This window comes from Lissotriton helveticus, chromosome 11 (genome assembly GCF_964261635.1).
Source record: "Lissotriton helveticus chromosome 11, aLisHel1.1, whole genome shotgun sequence".
Taxonomy (NCBI): Eukaryota; Metazoa; Chordata; class Amphibia; order Caudata; family Salamandridae; genus Lissotriton; species Lissotriton helveticus.
In genome coordinates, this window is record NC_136072.1 from 1,061,450,003 (window position 1) to 1,061,471,105 (window position 21,103).

Below are 21,103 nucleotides of genomic sequence, written 5' to 3' on the forward strand. Positions count from 1 at the left end.
AATGAAACACAAGAATACAAGTATGTAACATCGTCTCTGAGGCATAAAGAATATGAATGCATCATCTCCTGCAGGCCAAACTGAAATTGTAGGCCCTTGAATACCACAAATTAAAACCATCACCAATGAGCTCAGTGATGAGTCTGAAGTTCCTTTAGGGATTGAGGAATCGAAAGTATGGGTATGAAGCACCTCTGGCAATGTCCGAAGAAGGAACAACACTTTCCTGGTTGAGAGTGGTGTACTGAGAAAGAGAAACAAATTGAAGGAGTAAGGAAGGGAGGGAGGGGTTTCAATAGTTTATGGAGCATGCACCACAGATTGAACTCCTAATGAGGCCAGAGCCCGAAAAAGAACACACAAATTCACAGCATTAGATTTGGTAGCTGATGTATTAAAGCTAACATTAATGAGCAATGAAACAGTACCCAAACTGACTTAAAAAAATAGGCATGTAAACAAGGGCAGAGTCTTTTACCTGAACACTCACAATACTTCCTCTTCGACTGCTGTTTTGACTTTCGGAGACTGTTTGATTGCTGTAGCATAAAGCGTCAAAGCCCAGAATCCCACCGACACAGTCGCCAATCAGACAAACCTAAAAGAAGGATTACATGTGAGTGGAGCCATTGTTGTATTACACACACACAAGCAGAGCAAGCAGTAATCATCCCAAGGCACACTTTTTAAGTGCTAGTGGTCTAGACAACATAGAACCTCCTGCCCACCAGTACATCACTTAAGGAAATTGACAAATGTTTATGGTATGTTTATTGAATATTGGACCATTTCAAGGCAGGTGTGTGTTTAATCATGCTTGGTGTCTACTTCCTTTTGTTCCCACTGATTCTTGGCATCACATCATTGTAGACTGGCGCAAGTAAGTTAGATTCAGGTCTATGTAGACTGGGATGGGACAAACCAAGTCTAAGTCGAAAAGTGTGGCTGTATAACAAACGAGGGGCAGGATTAGTTGGAAGGATATAATGAGGGGGAGAGAAAGCATGAGAATGAGAGATGGATCTTTGGAGAAATAAGCAGATAGGGTTATCAATAGAAAAGCAGACAGAATGAGATACATCGAGAATGAACAAGAAAGCCTGAATGCTAGTTAAGGAGAAAGTAAACAAGAATTGGAGAGGGTACAACTGGGCCACGTGCTGCAAGTTGATACACAGGAGGGGACAGATCTGCCAGACTCATCCCCCTTACCGATTGCTCACAGCATCCATCCCGGACTGTGGGGTATTCGTGATCTAAAGGAAACTGATGAATAACTTCCCTGACCAGTTGGGTTCCCTGAGAAAAACTTGGACGGACGACTTAGGTGACATGGACGACGAGGACTGGACTGAGGCCTTGCAGGTTCCACGTCAAATAACCATCCGAGCCAGTTTCAGACTAGTGCAGCCCACAGGGCGTACTACTCGCGCATTCTTCTACACAGAATTAGGACGACTGAGACGTCGCAATGGGTCAGGGGTTGCACCCAGGAGGGGACCTTTTTCCACATCTTATGGGAGTGCCCCGTGATCCAGGGTTTCTGATTCGGGGTGACAAATGTGATGTCCAGGGTTATGTCAGTACAGGTGCACCTCAACGCCAACTGGCTTTCACTGATGATACCGGGAGAAGAAGCCTGGACCCGCTATACCAAGATCTGGCGGACAATGGCAGGGTTAGTGAAACGTAACGTTGTAAGGCAATGGGGGGTGACCTCCCTCCGCGTGTTGCTGAATGAAAGGCAGATCTAGACTGGTGCCAGAGGGCTGAGGAAGTCGTCTATCAAAGAAGAGGGTGCCCTAGAAAGTGGGAAAGGGTGTGTGTTCCTGGCAAGAATACAGTGATACTACCATGGGAGAACAACGCAGCACGCAAACAAGGCTGGGCAATCGTTAGATTAGGGTGGTGAGGGGCAAGAGGCATTTTGCGGCCGTAAAAGTACCAAAAGAATACTTATTGTTTACTGTCAAGTGCTTTCTACCTATACTATGCATCTGTACTGTGACGGCATGCTCTCTTGCTCACAATGACCCTTTTTGTATTGCATTGTACGATGAGCTTTGCTTAATAAAAAGTTTTCAAAAACTAAAAATAAAGAGCGAGAGAATGAGGAGGGAGCAATATGGAGAGATTTAGAAAAAAAATGTTATCACTTTTTTATTATTGGCACATGACCATTTATGAATATCAATCTTCAAACAATTCCTTAATTTAGTATTCATATGTCTGAGCAAAATCAAGGAATAAAATTCTAGGTTAAGTGGATTATCCAGGTACTAGTGGTTACAACCGAGGTGTTACTCTGGGCTATTTCGGCAGGCCTCAGAGTTCCCCTACTATACCTTAGAGTTCACTTAGGGCTCACTTATTTTTCAGTCAAGTCTAAATCATACAGGCCATCGCAAACCTGGGAGAATCCAGGTGCCAAATATATAGGATTTCAAGATCTACTTAAATCTTTTCGGACATCTGACTCTCCTCTGCACCAGAAGGAGGTCCTTCTAGCACTTCAGCCAGTGGCTAGAAGAAATGTTCCCGCTAACCTGTTCCTTTTGAACTTCAAGGCTTTCAACCAATTCCAGTCTTGAGACCTCACATAAAGCCCAGGTAGCCCATAGGTCTAGTGATCCATAACCATCTGATATTATTGTGAATCATAATAAGCACTTGGTATCTCTTTTGGTTTTCAACAGGAAGCCAATGGAATCTTTGAATAGTGGGTATCACAAACTCCCTAATTAAGGAGAATGAGATCCTTGAGTATATGTCTATTTGAACCTGTCATAGCGGGCTCTCGTAGGTGGCTCTAACCTGATGCATGAGAAGTGCCTCCAGTAGTCCCCCAACTGGACGTCGGAGCCCACTCTGAGGCAAAGAGTATGGAAAGGGGCATAAAGGTGAGAGGGGGTGAGCGAGACTGAGGTCAATAGATAGAGAAAGAAACCTAGATGCAACTCAAAGGGACCAGAGAAAACAAGAGGAAGAACACAAGTCAGAGAAACGGAAAAAAATGGGAGAAAGACAAGGAAATGAGAACATGAGAGTGAGGAGATATGTATCAATGGTTTGTGACAACAATTGCGGCTACAAACCATTGAAAATTACCAGCTTCCCAAAGGAGGTGGTAACCCATTTGCAAAGGGAAAGCTGTCCCGTTGTACAACACCCCCTTTGATAACTGTGCTAGGTTGCCTTGGGGGGAGCAGGTGTCGGTCCAGAGCACCACTCTCTAAAGCCCCAATGTCTCCCAAATGTTTTTTTTTTAAGCACCACACGTTCCTCTACAACATAGGTCTTCAAACTGTGGGGCGCACCCCCCTGGGGGGGCACAGCATTCCCTCAGGTGGGGCGCGCACTCCACCCCACCACTTCATCTTCCATTGTTGCCTCCAGGCGCCAGTTGTGTGTCTCAGCCATAGTCAGAGTGGAGATGCAGGGGCGCTAAGAGGTGAAAAAAACAACAAAGCCTCGTTAACACGTGAATGGTCTTTTAAAGACCTGTGAAGTACTCTGGTGCGGATGGCAACTCAAAAAGAGTCTAGTGGTGTTATTGTTCTCTTAACCAAACCATCCTAAATAAACACAAATGGCTTTAAAAGACAAATACAGTGGCCTAGAGAAGGTATTCAATTGCCATCTATAGTTTGAGCTCCCTAATATTTCAAATATCCTATACTGGCCTTTTTGTTTAAAGTCCATAACATCCAGAATAAAAATCTATGTTACTGCTCCTCCTATGGTATTTTAGTTACAAGAAAAGTAAAAAACCCGTTGAATTTTCTTCTAAGACAAGACTATTCTCACAGATTGTGCATGCAACTGCACTTTATATTATGTATGATAATGCATTTATTAGCTCAATACGCCCCACTCCGGAGTGATGTGGCGCTTTACCTGAGGGGTGGCACGTTATGGGGGTGTGCTTGGTTGGAAAAGTGTTGTAGGTGCTGTGAGCCTACATTTCAAGCAGTTGGTTTGTGTCATTTGTGAGAATGACCAGAGCTGTGTCTTATTGCCTCGTGGGTTTGAAAGATTAGCCGTGTGATGGCGGAATTAGAAGTGAGAGGTGGGGTGCGGTCAGGTTATCTTAGCTGGCTGTTGTAATTTAATTAGCAAATCCAGTAGTAGTTTGCTAGTGATTAGCGAAGATGTTCAATCCTTCACTTGTGCTAGTGCTCAATTCAAGAGTATAGCATGGTTTGGAGTCCCGTCTTAAATCTTTTGAGCACTTATTTAACCCTATATGAGAAAATCAGAAGAATACATTTCTCGGTGCAAATTATCTTAACACTGCGTGGCCACATATGTTTTGGACTAGACACGAGCAAAGACAAATTTATTTCAGCTCTAAATGGGCTACAGTGAAAGCTAGAGCACAACTTGTTAATAATGGATTTTACATGAGAGTGAGGATCTAAAGAAGCTCTTAGATGATTGCATAAGCAATAGCTTTGAAAGGAAACAAACTACAGCCAAGAAGAAATGGGGTTCATTCAAGCTTCAGCAGAGACCAGTCTTGTAATTGAATGTCTGACTGCCTGAGGTTTACCTTTCTTCTGAATGTTGATTGCAATGGAATTTAAGAAAGTTGTGTAATGTAGAGTTAAGGATCTTTTAGCATGTTACAAAGTAAAAAGTGAAATGTTGCTCATGCTGACTTCAAGGTCCTGTCTGCCATTTATTTGGCATCTTTATGAGGTCTGAATACACGCAGGGTCGATTCTGTGTCTACAATTAATTTGTTATCTGTGAATCAAATTTTCTGCGTCCTGGGTAGGACTGTGTGAAACTTCTTATATCTGAGTGTATTCTTGTAAAACTAATGAATTTTGTGTTACGTAAAATGTGCAGATTTTTAGCATTTCCCATAATGTAACATTTCTTGCAGGAGAATGGATCAAATCATAAATGTCTCAAAGAAGTCTGACTTCAAATCATGATACAGCGTGGAGATCTCTACCTAACACATATACACAATGGGACTGATTCACAAAGGGCCTCCACCCTCGTGGCAGAGGCCCTGCAGTAGCGGGGCAGTCTCCTCACTCGGGTGGAATCTCTGCAATGAGAATACTAATATTTTACAGAAGACACTTGTGCAGCCCCTTCTGTAATACTGGTGAACATGTAATACAAGCGCTATCTCAAATCCGCACTTCCTCTTTTGAAGGGGGATGAATCTCTTTGCCTCTCCACCTGTGCCATAAAATGGACTTGGCTAAAAAGGCAAAGAAGCCATCAGGAGGCTACAAAAGGTGGTGCAGCACTGTCAGTGCGCCCCCTAAAGGCAGCCCTCTGTAGGGAACTCAAGATGTACTATGGGTCCTCCAGACATCCTCCAGCAAGCAGACTTCAGTTTACTAAACACTCTTAATTTATTTATTATTATTTGCCCTATGCGACCTGGGTTCTGCAGGAGGGAAGGGCCATCAATGATGCAGAGTACCACCTTCCAGAACATTTTTGTCAGGTGGTGGGGATGGTGGGGGGGCTCGACGTGTATAAAGTTTTAGATGGGGGGCTCAGCCGACAAAAGTTTGAAGACCTCTGCTCTACAAGGAACATGGGCTGTTTTAAAAAAAGTTTCCCGTTCAGGAATGCAAACACATGACTGATAGTCTGCTGTTGCTTACAAGTCATTCTCTCTATCTGTAGCCAATCACAGGTGGTTGCAAATAGAGATCTGCTTAATTACCATTCATTATACAGTTCGTTCTGTGGCCCTCTGTGACTAGAGATTTTGCAATGCACCCGATTAGCATGTAGGGGGCATCATAAAATTAAAGACTGGTATCAAAATCTCGGCACGCAATTTGCAGCCACTTTTTGAGACCAGTCTTTGCATGCATCGGGCTATAAGAGTTCTATTTACTTTATATTCCTTCCTTGGCCCTCCCTAACCACTCAGCACCAAATACGATATGTTGAGAGGCTGTATGTGACACAAGGGATAAATCCTATATGTAATCAGGGTTAAAGGGTGCATCATGTCTCTTTCACTACTCAAAGAATTTTGGTGAACCAAAGTTCTGGGTGGATGAGAAGTAAAGCAAGAGACAGCGAGGGAAAGACAGAGACTTACGTGGAGAGGAATGGAAAACAGAGTTGAAAGGCAGATGGAGCAAGGGCAAAACAAATAAGGGGAAGGAAGTGAGACAGGACATCAGAGGATTAACTATACTCATTTCTGGCTAACAAAAGTGTGGCGGCGATATATCGATACAAAGAAGATTATAGGTGGATGGGCGAACAGATGGACAGATTTATAACTAGTGACAGATGTAAAGAGTGGGTGGAGGATAAAGGAGAGATAAACTGTAGACAATCATCCGGGAGAAAATTAGTAAAGAGAGGGTAATATGAAGAGCTGTATTAAAGTAAGACAGAGTAGGGGTTCAGACGATACCGTTTTCCAGCCTGGACTGCAATGAACATCTTTCACTGGCTTTGGCTAGCAACACTACAAGGTGATGACAAGTGTTTATGGGCTGTCCCTGATCCAAATAGCCTTGGGACTACTTGAGCCACTGTAAAATCCCTCGAAGCTGTAAGAAGGCTCAACTCCTTCCACACAGTTTTAAGTGTAATTGATTTCTGTTCAAACATTTCAATTACACATCATTAGGCTCTGGTCGACAGCACAGCTGCACCAGATGCAGCCAAATGAAGTGGGGGGTAGAGGAGGGGGGAAGATTTCTTCCCCTTTATTAGCAATTCTTCTGCAACTGTAACAGCTGGGAATCAGTATTTGTCAGTCAAGCTAGCACACTAATGGAAAAAGTAGGAAAATGTATTATTTATTGAGAAACAACCAAGAGTACTTTATAAAAATGACTGGACCAGGCAGAAGCAATATAGGAAACTGAACTAAAACAAGCACATCCTAACAATGTTTGCATGTAAAATGTGAGAAACCTTTCTAAGGACATATTGCTTTTTATAATATTTTATTGTCAGAGAAATGTTTCGTACTTCAGGTAGCGCAAGTCGAAATTTTAGAATTGATCAAGAAAATTCTTGAACTTGATAAATAAAATCTTTGTACCTTTGTATTTTGTGGAATGCACCAGTCAACTGATAAAAGCGTGGACTGAAAATGACAACTAAGGAGGAATCTGTATCAAAGCGGAAAGAAGCTTCAAGATCTCAATCTCTGGTTGAAGGCGAGCTTTGGGCCCTGAAGAAGGGTGACCGAAGGCTACCACTTCCAACTTAAGTCACCACAGACCTTCAGTTTCATTTCAATATTGCTTGGTTAAATCACAATTGCTTTTTGAATCACTTTGTAATGGAGAACGATGAAAAGTGACTGATTCAGTGTGGCTGACTACTGATGGCATTACTATTTCAAGCTGGAGATCTCCAAGTGACTGTTTCTGCAAACCGCTGAGTCAGTGACCTTTCTTAGTCGAGCCAGCTCCACCTGAGCTCGAAAATGTTTATTCTAGATACCATCAAATCAAGGGAATAAAAAACATAGAAACAAGCCTTCTCTTCCCTCACCTCACCCTTAGGAACAAACTTCCCCCATCTGAAAATAATCTTCATGTAAGAAGAACTGAAGTCCAGTTTTTTCTCCATCCACCTTTCTGCACTCTGAACTGCTCACACAGAAGAATCAGCCATTTTACACAGAACATGTGAATAAATGGATCCTCAGAATCTGCGTATCTGCCGCTCTCCTCCTAGAATGCACTTCTTCTATGTTATCTATGAATGTATGCCTCCACTAACAATCAACCAATGACATTTGATACGCTGAATTTAGTAGCCACCCCATGCAATTGTAACCAGCTTATGACAACATTTAATTCTGAGTTCATGAAAAGCACTCCAGAGTAAATTGGTACAACATCAATTAACATGTTACATCAATTTTCTGCATATATATATATATATATATTCACTGAAAAAACCATAGGTTTCAGGCCTTATATAGTTAGGAATTAGCATTTAAAAAACCTTTAAAATTCACTCAAAAAACTATAAGTTTTAGGGGTGTTATAGTTAGCTGGGCATTTCACTCATACAAAACCATTGAAATTGCTCCTATATAGTTAGTTGTACTAACTATATTTCGCGCACCCGCAATCCACTGCTGATGATGTCACATATTACATCATTCATGACATGGTCAGTGACATCACTGATGACATCTCAAATGACATCACTGATGACATCACTGATGACATCATCCAGTGAATGTGGTTTGCTTCGTTATTTAAATATGCATTATATATATAGCAATTTGCATTGAAGAATGAGTGGATATATAAAAATAAATATTTGGATGGAGGATTTAGTAGCAGTGTAATTGACTGTTTACTTGACCAATTTATAGTGTCTCACTAAATATAGTGGATAGTGACTAAACTGTTTGAATATCTGTATCACTTTGTCAGTTGTTGTGTAAACTGGTTCTCTAGTTGGTTACTAGCTATGTGAAAGTCTGTATTAGTTATTGATTAGTTAACTGAGTATTTGTATGGGAGAGTGAATGTGTGTGTGGTTCGGTGGGGGGGGGGTGTGTGACTGCCCAAAGATATGTGAATAGTTGATTCACTAGATATATGAAGTTAAAACTACATGTTCTAACAGTTGTTTGGGTGAGTGAATATCTTTATGGGTGTGGTGATGAGCAAATATATTTCTCAATGGTACATGTCCAACAAACTAGAAAAATAAAAGGCAGTGTATGTGTCAGTTGTTGTATATTAATAAGTATACATAAGACTCAATGATTGTGTGAGTGACTGTATGGATAACTTTATACTTGTAATAATGATTTGATAATTCACTAAGTATGACTTACTATCTAAATGAATAGATGGGGTTGTGTTTGTTTAAGTGTGTAGCTAAGTAAATATGTAAGTATGATCCATTGTTTGCATAAGTGAGTAGGATGACTTCATATGTGAATAGGATGTGTGCTGGTGTGTAATGTCGATTTAGGTGTATAAGTATTTTTGATAGTGTTCTATTGTTCATTGACAGCATGTATGAGTGTATCTACAGGTAAGTGATTAGATGTGTGTATACATCTATGAAGCACTGAGTGGGTTTTTAGATACTTGTATTGCTGTAACAATGGATTCAAATATGATACTCTGTATTTTACAAAGAGTGATGAAAGATCTTACTAGTGTATGAAAAGGTGTATGTGATTGTCACTTAGATGATGTCATCAGTGATGTCATCAGTGATGTCATTTGAGATGTCATCAGTGATGTCACTAACCATGTCATGAATGATGTAATATGTGACATCATCAGCAATGGATTGCGGGTGCGCGAAATATAGTTAGTACAACTAACTATATAGGAGCAATTTCAATGGTTTTGTATGAGTGAAATGTCCAGCTAACTATAACACCCCTAAAACTTATAGTTTTTTGAGTGAATTTTAAAGGTTTTTTAAGTGCTAATTCCTAACTATATAAGGCCTGAAACCTATGGTTTTTTCAGTGAATTTCAAAGGTTTTTTAAATGCTAATTCCTAACTATATAAGGCCTGAAACCTATGGTTTTTTCAGTGAATTTGCAAGGTTTTTTAAATGCTAATTCCTAACTATATAAGGCCTGAAACCTATGTTTTTTTCAGTGAATTTCAAAGGTTTTTTTAATGCTAATTCCTAACTATATAAGACCTGAAAGCCCACCAGGAATCTCCAGTATGCGCCAGGGGACTGCATTGCAGAGAGGTGTAATGAAGCCACGCCCCTTTTACACCTCTCTGCAACGCAGCCCCCGTGCATGTTTGAAGAGGGGGAACTAATTCCCCTTGCATACTGGGGGCCCCTGGGGGCCAACTAGCCCACCTTGAACCTCCAGTATGCGCCAGGGGGCTGCATTGCAGAGGTGTAATGAGGCTATGCTCCTTGTTACCCCTCTCTGCAACGCAGCCCCCTGGCGCGTTTGCAGAGGGGGAACTAATTCCCCTTGCATACTGGGGGTCCCTAGGGGGCCAACTAGCCCACCAGGAGCCTCCAGTATGCGCCAGGGGGCTGCATTGCAGAGAGGTGTAATGAGGCCACACCCTTTTTTACACCTCTCTGCAACGCAGCCCCCTTGCATGTTTGAAGAGGGGGAACTAATTCCCCTTGCATACTGGGGATCCTTGGGGGCCAACTAGCCCACCTGGAACCTCCAGTATGCGCCAGGGGGCTGCATCGCACAGAGGTGTAATGAGGCTATGCCTCTTTTTACACCTCTCTGCAACGCAGGCCACTGGCGCGTTTGCAGAGGGGGACTAATTCCCCTTGCATACTGGGGGTCCCTGGGTCATATCTGCCCAAACGCCGAAATTCCGAACGATTGAAAATGACTTTTCTTGAGAAAGATTTGGATTTGGATTATCATGTCCTATACTTTGGAATTTTTGAAAGACTGACTTTGAGGATGCTATAAATTACTCAAGTCTGCCCGAATTGTGTGGGTGAAATTGATACCTAGTCACTTTGAATAAGAATGTACTTACGTCTCGTCTAACATTTGGAAGAAATATCTAGTTATATGACAACAGGATACCGACATAACTTGAAGGAAATAAGAACGCCCTGAAGAAGTTCTGTTGTACAGAACGAAACGCGTCAGCTGGCTGTGGTACATAAACTTAAGGAAAATAAAAGCATTTGAATATACACCAAGATTCAGCGCTTCAATAAGGACTCTAAGTGATATGATTTGATTGGACTTATTGTGCAAGTAGTGCTGTGCCAAACTTTGGAATATTCTCCACTACTCTCTACTCCTTACTCTCTACTACTCCACTACTCTCTAATACTCACTCTCTACTCGTCTACTACTCTCTACTACTCTCCCTCTACTACTCACTCCCTACTACTCACTATCTATTACTCTCTACTACTCACTCTCTACTACTCTCTACTCTCTACTACTCACTCTCTACTACTATCTCTCTACTACTCACTCTTTACTACTCACTATCTACTACTCTCTACTACTCACTCTCTACTTCTCACGCTCTACTACTCACTCTCTACTACTCTCTCTCTACTACTCTCTAGTACTCACTCTCTCTCTACTACTCTCTACTACTCACTCTCTACTACTCACTCTCTACTACTCTCTCTCTACTACTCTCTACTTCTCACTCTACTACTCACTCTCTACTACTCTCTACTATTCTCTCTCTCTGCTACTCACTCTCTACTACTCACTCTTTACTACTCTCTACTACTCACTCTCTACTGCTCTCTACTACTCACTCTACTACTTACTCTCTACTACTCTCTACTACTCACTCTCTACTACTCTACCATAATACACAATACCACATTGTATCATGTATCTTGTATCATATAAAAATGGCTGCCACGTTTTACCAGCGCTCTGAAATGCACGAAGAATGTAGTCCGTCTTCATTTAATGATTTGTTGAAGACGCACAAAAAGAGCCGCGCGCAGCATGCTAATTGACACTGAGGAAGGACTTGCTGTCTGAAACGCGTTTGTCTGTATCACTGCTGCTGTTGCTGGCGAAATAAAAACTTTGCCACTTACCCGGAGTGCTTTTGTCATTTCCATGAAGGGAAATTGATTACTGAGCTGCCATATATATATATTTATATATATATACACACACACATATATATATGTATATACACATATATATATGTAGATACACACATATAGTTATATATATGTATATATACACACACACACATACATATATATCAGCCGGATCTCAAGGTTTTTTGCACAACTTAAAAAAAAACAATTCCCCACAACCTGATTTACATTATTTGCAGATATTTTCACCGGCAGATAAAACCCTTAAGCATGGAGAATTTTCCGCTATACTAAGTTTAGGATTAGAGGTGGTATCATGGATATTCCTATAAGAGGGGCATGGAGTTGCCCATACGAAATGTAGGGAGTTCCCAAAGAGACCCTGTTTTGTGAAAAGAACATTAAAAAAGATTGTGTTATTTTTTAAATTAGGGTGCATTTGCAGCTTAACCTGGTATATTTTCCAGCCATAGCAAATCTTCTGATTGAATGTTAGGTCTGTGCATAGAAAGCAATGATTTTAATACATTGATATGTCTAGTGTCCGGGATTCCTGAGAATCCCCTAAAAAGTCAGAAAATAACAAATATTTTAGAAATTAACTAACAATAAGTAGATTTCTAACTTTTATGGAAACATTGAGAATCTGCTCATAGACAATCTATTTTCACTTTATTAACTAGATGCAATAAAAAGCAGCATTTGTTGTCTCTCAAATTTCAGTGCCCGATCTCGGATGTTTAACACCTCATTGCATTTTCTGTGATCAGTGCATGGTGCAGTAGCAGGCTATGTAGGCGAAGAAATAGGATATGGGGAATAGTAAAGGGGATTAAGATGAGAAAGTCCAATCATATCCTCAATGCATGTCATGCACTCACCTGGCCAGCGAAAGATGTACCTTCCGGTGACTTTAGGAAGTCTGCGTAGACTTGGTTCGCTCTATGGATGACTGTAGCTACAGCTTCATGATACTGTGGTGATGATGTTGCTAACAGAGGGAGAGCTGCCAGTGGGATATGATCCTGGCTGTTGGACAGGCAGCCTTCATCATAACTATAAGGGCTCAGGCTGTGTACACAAAGAGAGAAGAAAAGTAGTGAAAAGGCACAGAATGAAAATAAACAATTAAATTCTGTAACCCTGGGTTTCTCAACTTAATCAGACTTGACCTCCATTTTCCTCAGGTTCATCAGTGTTGTGATCCCCGCTACCTCAATTTTCGATATCATGGCGTCATGATCGATCAGTAATATTTTAGGCTTCACCCAACACATCATCATATTACCAGTTTCCAATATCACCACTGGGGCCAGGACATACACATTTGAGATACTCTACAGTAGACGATACACCACCAAAAGGATGTAGAAAAATATTCTATGAAATGCCCAAGCAGATCGCATTCAAACACTCGTTCTCCCCTGAAATAAACGTTAATTCCAACAAATCTGTCGAGAAAACAGTCAGCCACCCTTTGACATCCATTGTGCAATTTAGTTTGAAGTCAAGACTTTTACAATTATGACCTGGTGATTCATAACATAGAATATTCACCCCAGACTTATATTTGATATCGAAATGGCAGGCTCATTCTAGATTCAGGAGGCAGTGAGAAACCATTTGCTAAGTCCTGGTTTCACAAGATGGGAGATCCATGAAGCTTTGAGCACCCAATTCTTTCAGTCAAGATGTACATTGATGTAATAGTTTTGCAGATCAGAGTACTTCATACATGTACTTCAAATCACAACTGTTAATCCCCTTGAAAGCAACTATATCTAATAATTGTGACAACATTCTTTAAGAACTTGTTTTAAGGGCAGCTAACTTTCCATTATCATAGTGCAGAACACGTTGAGTGTTTGTGTGTGTGGCAACACTTGGCGCATGCAGAGACATTAGAAAACGTTTGCTGGTGAGCAGAGGGACTTAGAGCCATCGTGACTTCTCGCTATTGCCATTTTTGAGAGACAAGATTAAAAAATTTACAACTTTGTTAGACAAATGGAATAAAATTATCTGAAGCTCCTTAAAGACTAATGGTAAATATTAAGTCCCTGGGATGGGCAGACTAAGAACTAGATACAGTCCAGGGAGAACCTTTTAGCCATGAAACTGGGATACTTCACATGCAGTCTCAGATATACAACTTCACTTAAATATGCTTGGAAAAAATATTGGATTCTGAAACTGCGCAGGGCACACAACACAGTAACACTTCCCAGATAAAAACAACACTCAGGATTCTGAGATTTCGGTAACACCCACATCATCCTTGATGGAATTAATATTGATGTTGCAGAAGATACTTCAAGGAATTCTCGAAGTTACACTTTCAAACAACGGAGTGATGAAAGCCCAGAAACAACATCTAAAATAAATCGAGGAAGAACTAGTGGAGATAATGAGCCAAATGCCAAGCATGGTAAGGCCAATAGCAACAATACCACCCATCGAGGAAAACGCAGTAAATGAACCTGCAGAGGAAATCAGGGTAAACCTCGATAGGTCCCTACATCCCACAGAGCAACCTACTACAAAGGACCCCGCCGAGGCCTTAGTCAACGTTTACATTTCAAGAAGACCAATGATGATAAAAAGGCGGGGGGGGTATGCAGCGGCCCCTGCCAGGAAAAGGGCTAAAAGGAACAAAGATCCAAAACCAGCAGGAAAGAGAAAAGGGAAGAAAATGGCGGGGGGGCACAGTCAGGATTAAATGCTTCAGCCCCGATCTACATACCAATCAGTCACATGCAACCAGAGGATAAACCAACAAAAGCCCTGAGAGAACTAAGGAAAAATCAGGGAAGAAAGGAGGCAAACGACAAACCCTCAACCAACAGCACTATGAAGCAGAAAGTAAGGATCATACCCGAACTATTCAATGGTCATAGGACAGCCAGCCCACACGCACAGGCACCGTCCGGCATGAGAAGCAAAGGTTGGCAGGCAGGGAGTACAAATGTCAGCCACTATGTTCATGAAACCAACAAGAAAGCACAAGAGGGGGATAACAACAAATGGATATACCTGGACCAGCAAACAGCAGGGAAGAAGGGAAAGGCACTAAGAAAAACGAACCCCCTAAATAGGGCACAGATCTTAACGGCATTTGGAAAATGTTGCAGTTTGAGTGGGATCGGAACAAATGACCTTCGGCAAGTCGGCTTTGTAGAGAACAGGAATGGAAAGGAAATAACAAAAATCTCGCTCCATTCAGACCTGGTAAAAAGGGCAATCCTGAAAGCCTCCAAGGAGATAAACCAACAGGGAATAAGGATAATTCCTGAGAGAGAAATAAAACCCCCAACAGCCCATACCTTCCTAAAACAGCACGCCGGCCTACAGAAGAGACAAGTGAACCTGTATAGAGAAATAGAAGGAAAGTGTAGTGGCCTGAACATAGTAATTGGCAATACAGGTAATGAAACCGCATGGGATAACTGGTCAGTTTGTAGTAGCCCCGCGGGTGATCCCAACGATAGCGACACGGAGGACGAGGAAGAAGAAGGCGGTCTAAGTGGGGTAGAATAGGATGGGGGGGGGGTCGCAAAATCTAGGTCTCATAACCTGGAATGTGAACGGGCTAGGCAATGAGCAAAAACGAAAAATAAAGTGGACATTGCCTGCCTACAAGAGACCCGGACTTGCGACGAAACCCCAATTACTGATGGATACTTACAGTTAAATCGCCCAGCCACGAAGAAAAGCTTTGGCCGTCCATCAGGGGGGATGATGACATTGGTCTCAACAAAAGTGCTGAGGGATGTAACACCGTTGAAAACGAAATGCAAATGGATACAAGCAAGCAGAATAGAACTTCTAACAGTGGAACCGAAACATAAAATGTTGACACTAATCAATGTATATATGCAGTGGGATTGTGAGAAGTTGGCCTGATGTGCAGTGTTCACTATTCTAGTGATCACTATATATCAGTCCAAACAACCCTTATTGATGATTGGTTGTAAGTCAACCTTATAGACCAGCTATCCTAGTAGCATGGATACGAGCAGTCTAAGGCTAAGACTCTAGAGGGCGTGTTAAGCCAGCTGTTTTACCATCACATTACCCCTTGAACACCCAGTGAAAGGACACCACACAAGTGTTATGAAAATAAACAGTGTATTTATTAGAATCACAACAACCCTGTACTCTTTATGAGGACAGGGTGCTAGGCACACAACAAAACTCTTACGAAAATACTTAAGTTAGCACGTTATACACAAATGCCCGAGGGGCACGAAAAACCATATACTTTAAAAGTGGAATGCGAAATTACTAGCAGGTAAGTACAGTACTAATAGGCTTTGGACTCGCTAGGACTTGACTATAGAATCGTTAGATTACTTCTAGGAGACCTAGGGGACTCGGGTGCAGAGTGTGCACTCTCACGCGGGATGCGGGACAAAGTCTATGGGAGCTAGTAAAGGCAAAGTTAGTGTTCACGGGCGAACCCGACCTGGTAGGAAGAAAACGACAGTGGATCCTGACCCTAGGATAGTGAGGCTATGCTGGGACACCGAAGTGCCGAAGTTACCTAGCCCAGGGGCTGCAGCTGCATAGGTCTGAAAAGACGTCGGGAATCTCGTTGCCGGACCAGGAGCCTGGAAGAAGGAAGTTGCTGGCAGGCGACCAGTGAAGGAAAGTTCGATGGATCCAAGCCTGGATCAAGGAAGAAGAAAACCTGAAAGCAGAGGGGACCAAGTTCTTGAATCACTAGCCAGTGATTAAGTGGGCACCAGGATGGCACCGGGCGAAGTCACCTCGACTAGGTGAGTGGGCGACGCTGGCTCTGCAGATCTCACGGACCAGGAGGCGTTGTCGGCGACCAGGATGGAGAGGCGAGCTGTCCCACGATGGATGAAGCTGTCGGCGTCGAAGTTACCCAGGATTGGGCAACAAGCCTTGGCTAATTCAAGCCCACGCGGTGGACTCAAAATGGCGTCTTGAGTGGACCAGGAGGGTCCGGAGTGCTCCTCTTCTGGAAGGGAGCAAGGGCCAGTCTGGAGCAACCAGACTAGCAGCAGTGATGTCGTCGGGCGTCGTTCAGGAGGCCACAAGCCAGCGGGCTAGTAGCCAAACAACGCGGTGAGCAGCAAAAAGCAGAAGGGCCCCACGCCGATCGTGGAGATGCTGGGAGGCTGCACTTCGGTGCTGGAGCTGCTCAGGGTCGGGGCTTCTCGGACCCCAAAGCACTCACCAGGAAATTACTCGGCGGGCTTGCTGTGCAGAAGTCGTGCAGTCTTGAAGATGGCCGGTCCCTCGAGGTCTCGTCACACCCACGAATCTCAGCGTGACTGATGATGTAGGTAGAGGTCAGAGGTGCCAGGGAAGCCGGTTCTCGTCGAGCTGGGCAGTCTTGATCCGGAGGAGAGACTTGCAGCAGACCGCAGTGTTCTTAAGATGGTGCCTGCGGATGCAGGGTGACTACTCCTTAGTCACAAGGGAGAAATCTTAGGAAGAAGTCTTGAGTTCCTTTCGTGGAAAGTAGTTTCAGGATTCAAAGATGATCTGATTTGGAAGGGGGCCAGTTCCTACCTTTATCCTGTAAAAAGGGGCTGGCACGCGACTAAGTCCTGCCCTAGGGGTGGGACTAGGAGGGGGGTGGCTACACCCACTTCCTTGGCGGGCTTTTCCCCAGCACAGGGTCTGGAGTGACCCTGGAACTGGTTCCAGCCAGCCTATGCACAGTGAGCACCGGGGTGCCACGTGCAGTCACCTTCCTCTGAAGCCCTGCCTACCTACAATACACAAAACCCTGTCTGGGACGGTGCTGGCACCGCCCCTGGCAGGAAACCCTTTGTCCTTATCTCCTGCTCTGGGAGGACTCCCAGCAGCAGGAGGGCAGACTTGTGTCTCGGTGGCAGCATCCATTTTGTGGAGCTGAGGCTCTGTTTGACTTTAACCGGGGTTAGGGGTTACATACATGTCGTGTCCCTCTAGAAGGGTGGAATGCTAACCCCGTCGCCAGAATTGGCGAGGGGTTAGTATTCCAATTCGTATGACACCTTACTCGACATGTTTTGATAAAGCGATACCAGAGTTGGCATATAACCGCGAGGATTATAATGCACTTAAGAGTATATGGTATGCGATATCATGGAAACGGCTAAGGGATGGATCCCGAAAGCCGCAGACAGGCTCAGCTCATGCCAGAGCACCATCTCACACGATTCCAAGCACTCTGCCTTCAGGATTGTTAAGGCCTGCCATAGGAGTGACTGATAGGAGATCTGTGTGTCCATTTTAGGGTTAGATATAGGTATACTATATCTAAAGCAAAGGGTGAGTACACCACCTTGCCCCAGCTGTCGTGCAGCCAGTTGTGTCAGTTTTGGATGGCCAGCCAGGGGTGGCATAATACATGCTGCAGCCCCTGGTAGGCCCTGGGTACACCTATGCCCTGGGTACCTAAGGTACACTGTACAGGGACTGATAAGGTGACTCAGTATCCAATTTAGATATGTACCTAAGGTACATGGAATCCATTTTACAGAGAGAGCAGTAGGCCTGGGGCCCTGAATAGCAGGGTCCCAGGTCAACTAAGTCAGAAAACCAGCAAAACACCAGGCAAAAAGTTGGGGGCAACCATAGTCAGGGATCTACCTTCCTACATAACCCCCCCCCCCAAACGAAAGGAGATAAAGCTAGCCTTGCCAGGTAAGCCTATATTGCCTGAGTGGCCATATAAGGAAGTACCAGCACTGGCATGGTTACCCCCTATCTCATGGTCCACTAAGCAATCCCTCACCCTAAGGGTGTCTGAGGGTCTCCACCATAGGGAATCTCTACCTGTGGTGTGTTTTGTCAAAGAAAAAGGCTGGGGCTGAGATGGAGTACTGAAGTGAGGCTCCACTAATTTTGGGCTCAGCTTCCTCCAATCATCATCCACCAAAGAGGCCTTTCTTTCCAAGACTGAGTTGTTTTGGGCTCTCAGGGTCAACCTCTGGCTACCTACAGCTGGAGGTTGGGTCCCTCTGTTTGGCTTACTGGAGGGACAGGTCAGGTTTGGGGCCCTCAGGTCCCAGGTTTGGCTGTGCCCAACAGTGTCCATCTGTGGGAGGTCCCTAACTAAATTTAAGGGGGATCCCTCAGGAGTCTGTTTTATTTTCACTTGGCTAGGATTACTAGCTTCAGTGCCCTTAATCTGCTGATTGGGGAATTCTTTTGGACAGGGGGCCCTTTGGGGTCCACCACTGGCCTCCCTGACCTCTACAGCCCTGGGCTGACTGAGGCAGGGTAGAGAGGGGCAGGATACCTGCTCCAGACTGGGTCCCATCTTGGAAGGGTCCACTGACATCAGGAGCCCTGCCAGGCTAGGCCTGACTACCTCTGTGGCAGTTTCTTCACAAGGGGTCAGATCAGTTCCCTGAGGAGGCTGATCTTTTCCTAAAGTCTGGTGGGAGGGAGATTTCTCTTCCTCCTCCATGCTCTCTGTCTGAGTGGAGTGATCCATAGTTTCAGGCTTCACAACACTATCATCTGTCTGAGTTTGAGCTGTGGCCATCACAACTCTCCCAACCTTTTCAAGAGGGGGCTCAGTTTGGGTGTGGGCTGTTACCATGACAGCCTTGACAACCTGTTCTGGGAAGGAAGTTGTCTGAGATGGGGTTGTGACTGGCACAACCCTCCTGACTTGCTCAGGGAGGACATCTTGGACTGGGGCTGTGACTAACACTGCCCCACTAACCTTACAATGGGGGTTTACCATTCTAGAATGGGTTTCTTGCTCTACCTCAGCCCAGGCTGAGGTCTCTAAATCATTCCCAGTAGGCAATCTACAGGCAAGTTGGATGACACTGCCACTCTCTTGGGGCCAGTGACACTTCCCCAGCTGAGATTTACTACTGCCATGGGATGAGTTTTCTTCACTCCATCAATGTTTACCACCTGGTATGTGGCACCAGGTAAAAGTTGCCTTGAGGGGACTAGACTCTCAGTCACCATGGTGATGCTAGCCCCTGTATCTCTATAGGCCTCAACTTTCATTCCATTGATGAGGGGCTCCTGTCTGTACTTGCCCAAAGTGTTGGGACAAGTTGTGAAGTTGGCAAACCCCATGCCAGTCTCACAGACAAGAGTATCTAAGTTTGGGGACCTGGTTAGGCCAGAGTCCCCAGGAACTCCCAAAGTAAATGCACCCAAATTCTTGGGGGCACTCCCACCACCTGGGGGATTACTACTAGTAGTAACAGGAGGTTTGGGAATGTTACTTGGGGGTATGTTTTCCTTATTGTTATTCTTTGGGCAACTGCTGTCAGTTTTTAAATGACCCACCTGTTTACAGGGATAACAATAAGGTTTCTTCTGGTTGTTGGAAGGATTCTGGGACCCACCCCCTCAGAGGATTTTTGGGGCCCTGATGTGGTTTGATCTGTAGATTTATTCCCACCCTTCTCTTGAGGCTTGGTTGATTCCTTTTTCTGGTCACCACCTTGGTTCTTGGGCCTAATCCTGGTTCTGACCCATTTGTCTGCCCTCTTACCCAATTCTTGTGGAGAGGTCAGATCAGAGTCTACCAGGTGCTGGTGTAATAACTGGTTCTGACAATTATTTAAGACTTGCTCTCTCATAATAAGATTATATAATCCAGTGAAGTCAGTAACCTTGCTACCCAGTAGCCAGCCTTCCAAAGCCTTAGTGGCACAATCAACAAAGTCAGACCAGTCCTGAGACTGAGTTTTCTGGGTGTCTCTGAACAGCAACCTGTACTGCTCAGTGGTTAAACCAAACCCATCAACCAGTGCATTTTTCAGGACCTGGTAATCATTAGCATCCTCCACTCTTGTAGTGAGGAGCTTATCTCTACCTTTACCATCAAAGGAGAGCCACAGTATAGCTGCCCACTGACTCTGGGGAATGCACTGCACAGTGCAGGCCCTCTCCAAAGCAGCCATCCATTTCTGGATGTCATCCCCTTGTTTAAAGGGGGGCACTATCTTAGTCAGGTGTTTAGTATCTAAACCCTTCTCTCTATCTCTTGGGAGATTGCTGCCACCAGTGGGAGCTAACCCACTCATCTGCTGCTCTCTTGCCAGGGCAAGCTTCTCTTTGGCCAGGGCAATTTCTTCCCTTTCAATCCTTAGTTCAGCTTGTCTCATCCTAGCTTCATGCTCCCTTCTCTGAGGGGAAGTAAATCTCCTCTGTGGAGGATTCCTTCTCCCCTGAGAAGAGGCATTAGAGTGCAGAGATCTATTGGAGTCCCTAGAAAGAGATCTATCTCTCCTAACTCCAAGGTTAGGCCCACTTCGGGTTAGTACTGGGGGTCCCCCAGATCCTAGCCCAAGTAAGTCTAAGTTGGTCCTGGTTAGCCTTCTGACTACCTCAAGTCCTTTGTCTACCTCATCCCCAGAGAGTTCCTCCTGATCCTCCTCCTCCTCAACTGCATTGGCAATGTTGGGGAGGTCTGGATCCCCAGAGGTACCCTCTAAGGCTGGCATATTCCCATCTAGCTGAGAAAGCTTTCTCGCATCATAAGTCTCTAAGAGACCTATTAAAAAGGGAATGGTGGGGTTAGACCCCTGCTTCAGTTTTCTGGAGACACAGATTTGTCTCATCTCCTGG

The 21,103-nt window shown here is 44.1% G+C and overlaps 1 protein-coding gene across 8 annotated transcripts in view; it reads right to left on the reverse strand.

Annotated features, from left to right (window-relative positions):
• Positions 1 to 21,103, reverse strand: part of PITPNM2 (phosphatidylinositol transfer protein membrane associated 2) — a 1,093,290-nt gene that overhangs the window by 210,351 nt on the left and 861,836 nt on the right. For all 8 annotated transcript variants that reach the window (XM_078667590.1, XM_078667587.1, XM_078667588.1 and 5 more), the window contains 2 exons: positions 12,415 to 12,604; positions 479 to 598 (listed from right to left, as the gene is read on the reverse strand). In XM_078667590.1, coding sequence (XP_078523716.1) covers positions 479 to 598; positions 12,415 to 12,604 — 310 coding nt within the window. The remainder of the gene's footprint in view (positions 1 to 478; positions 599 to 12,414; positions 12,605 to 21,103) is intronic.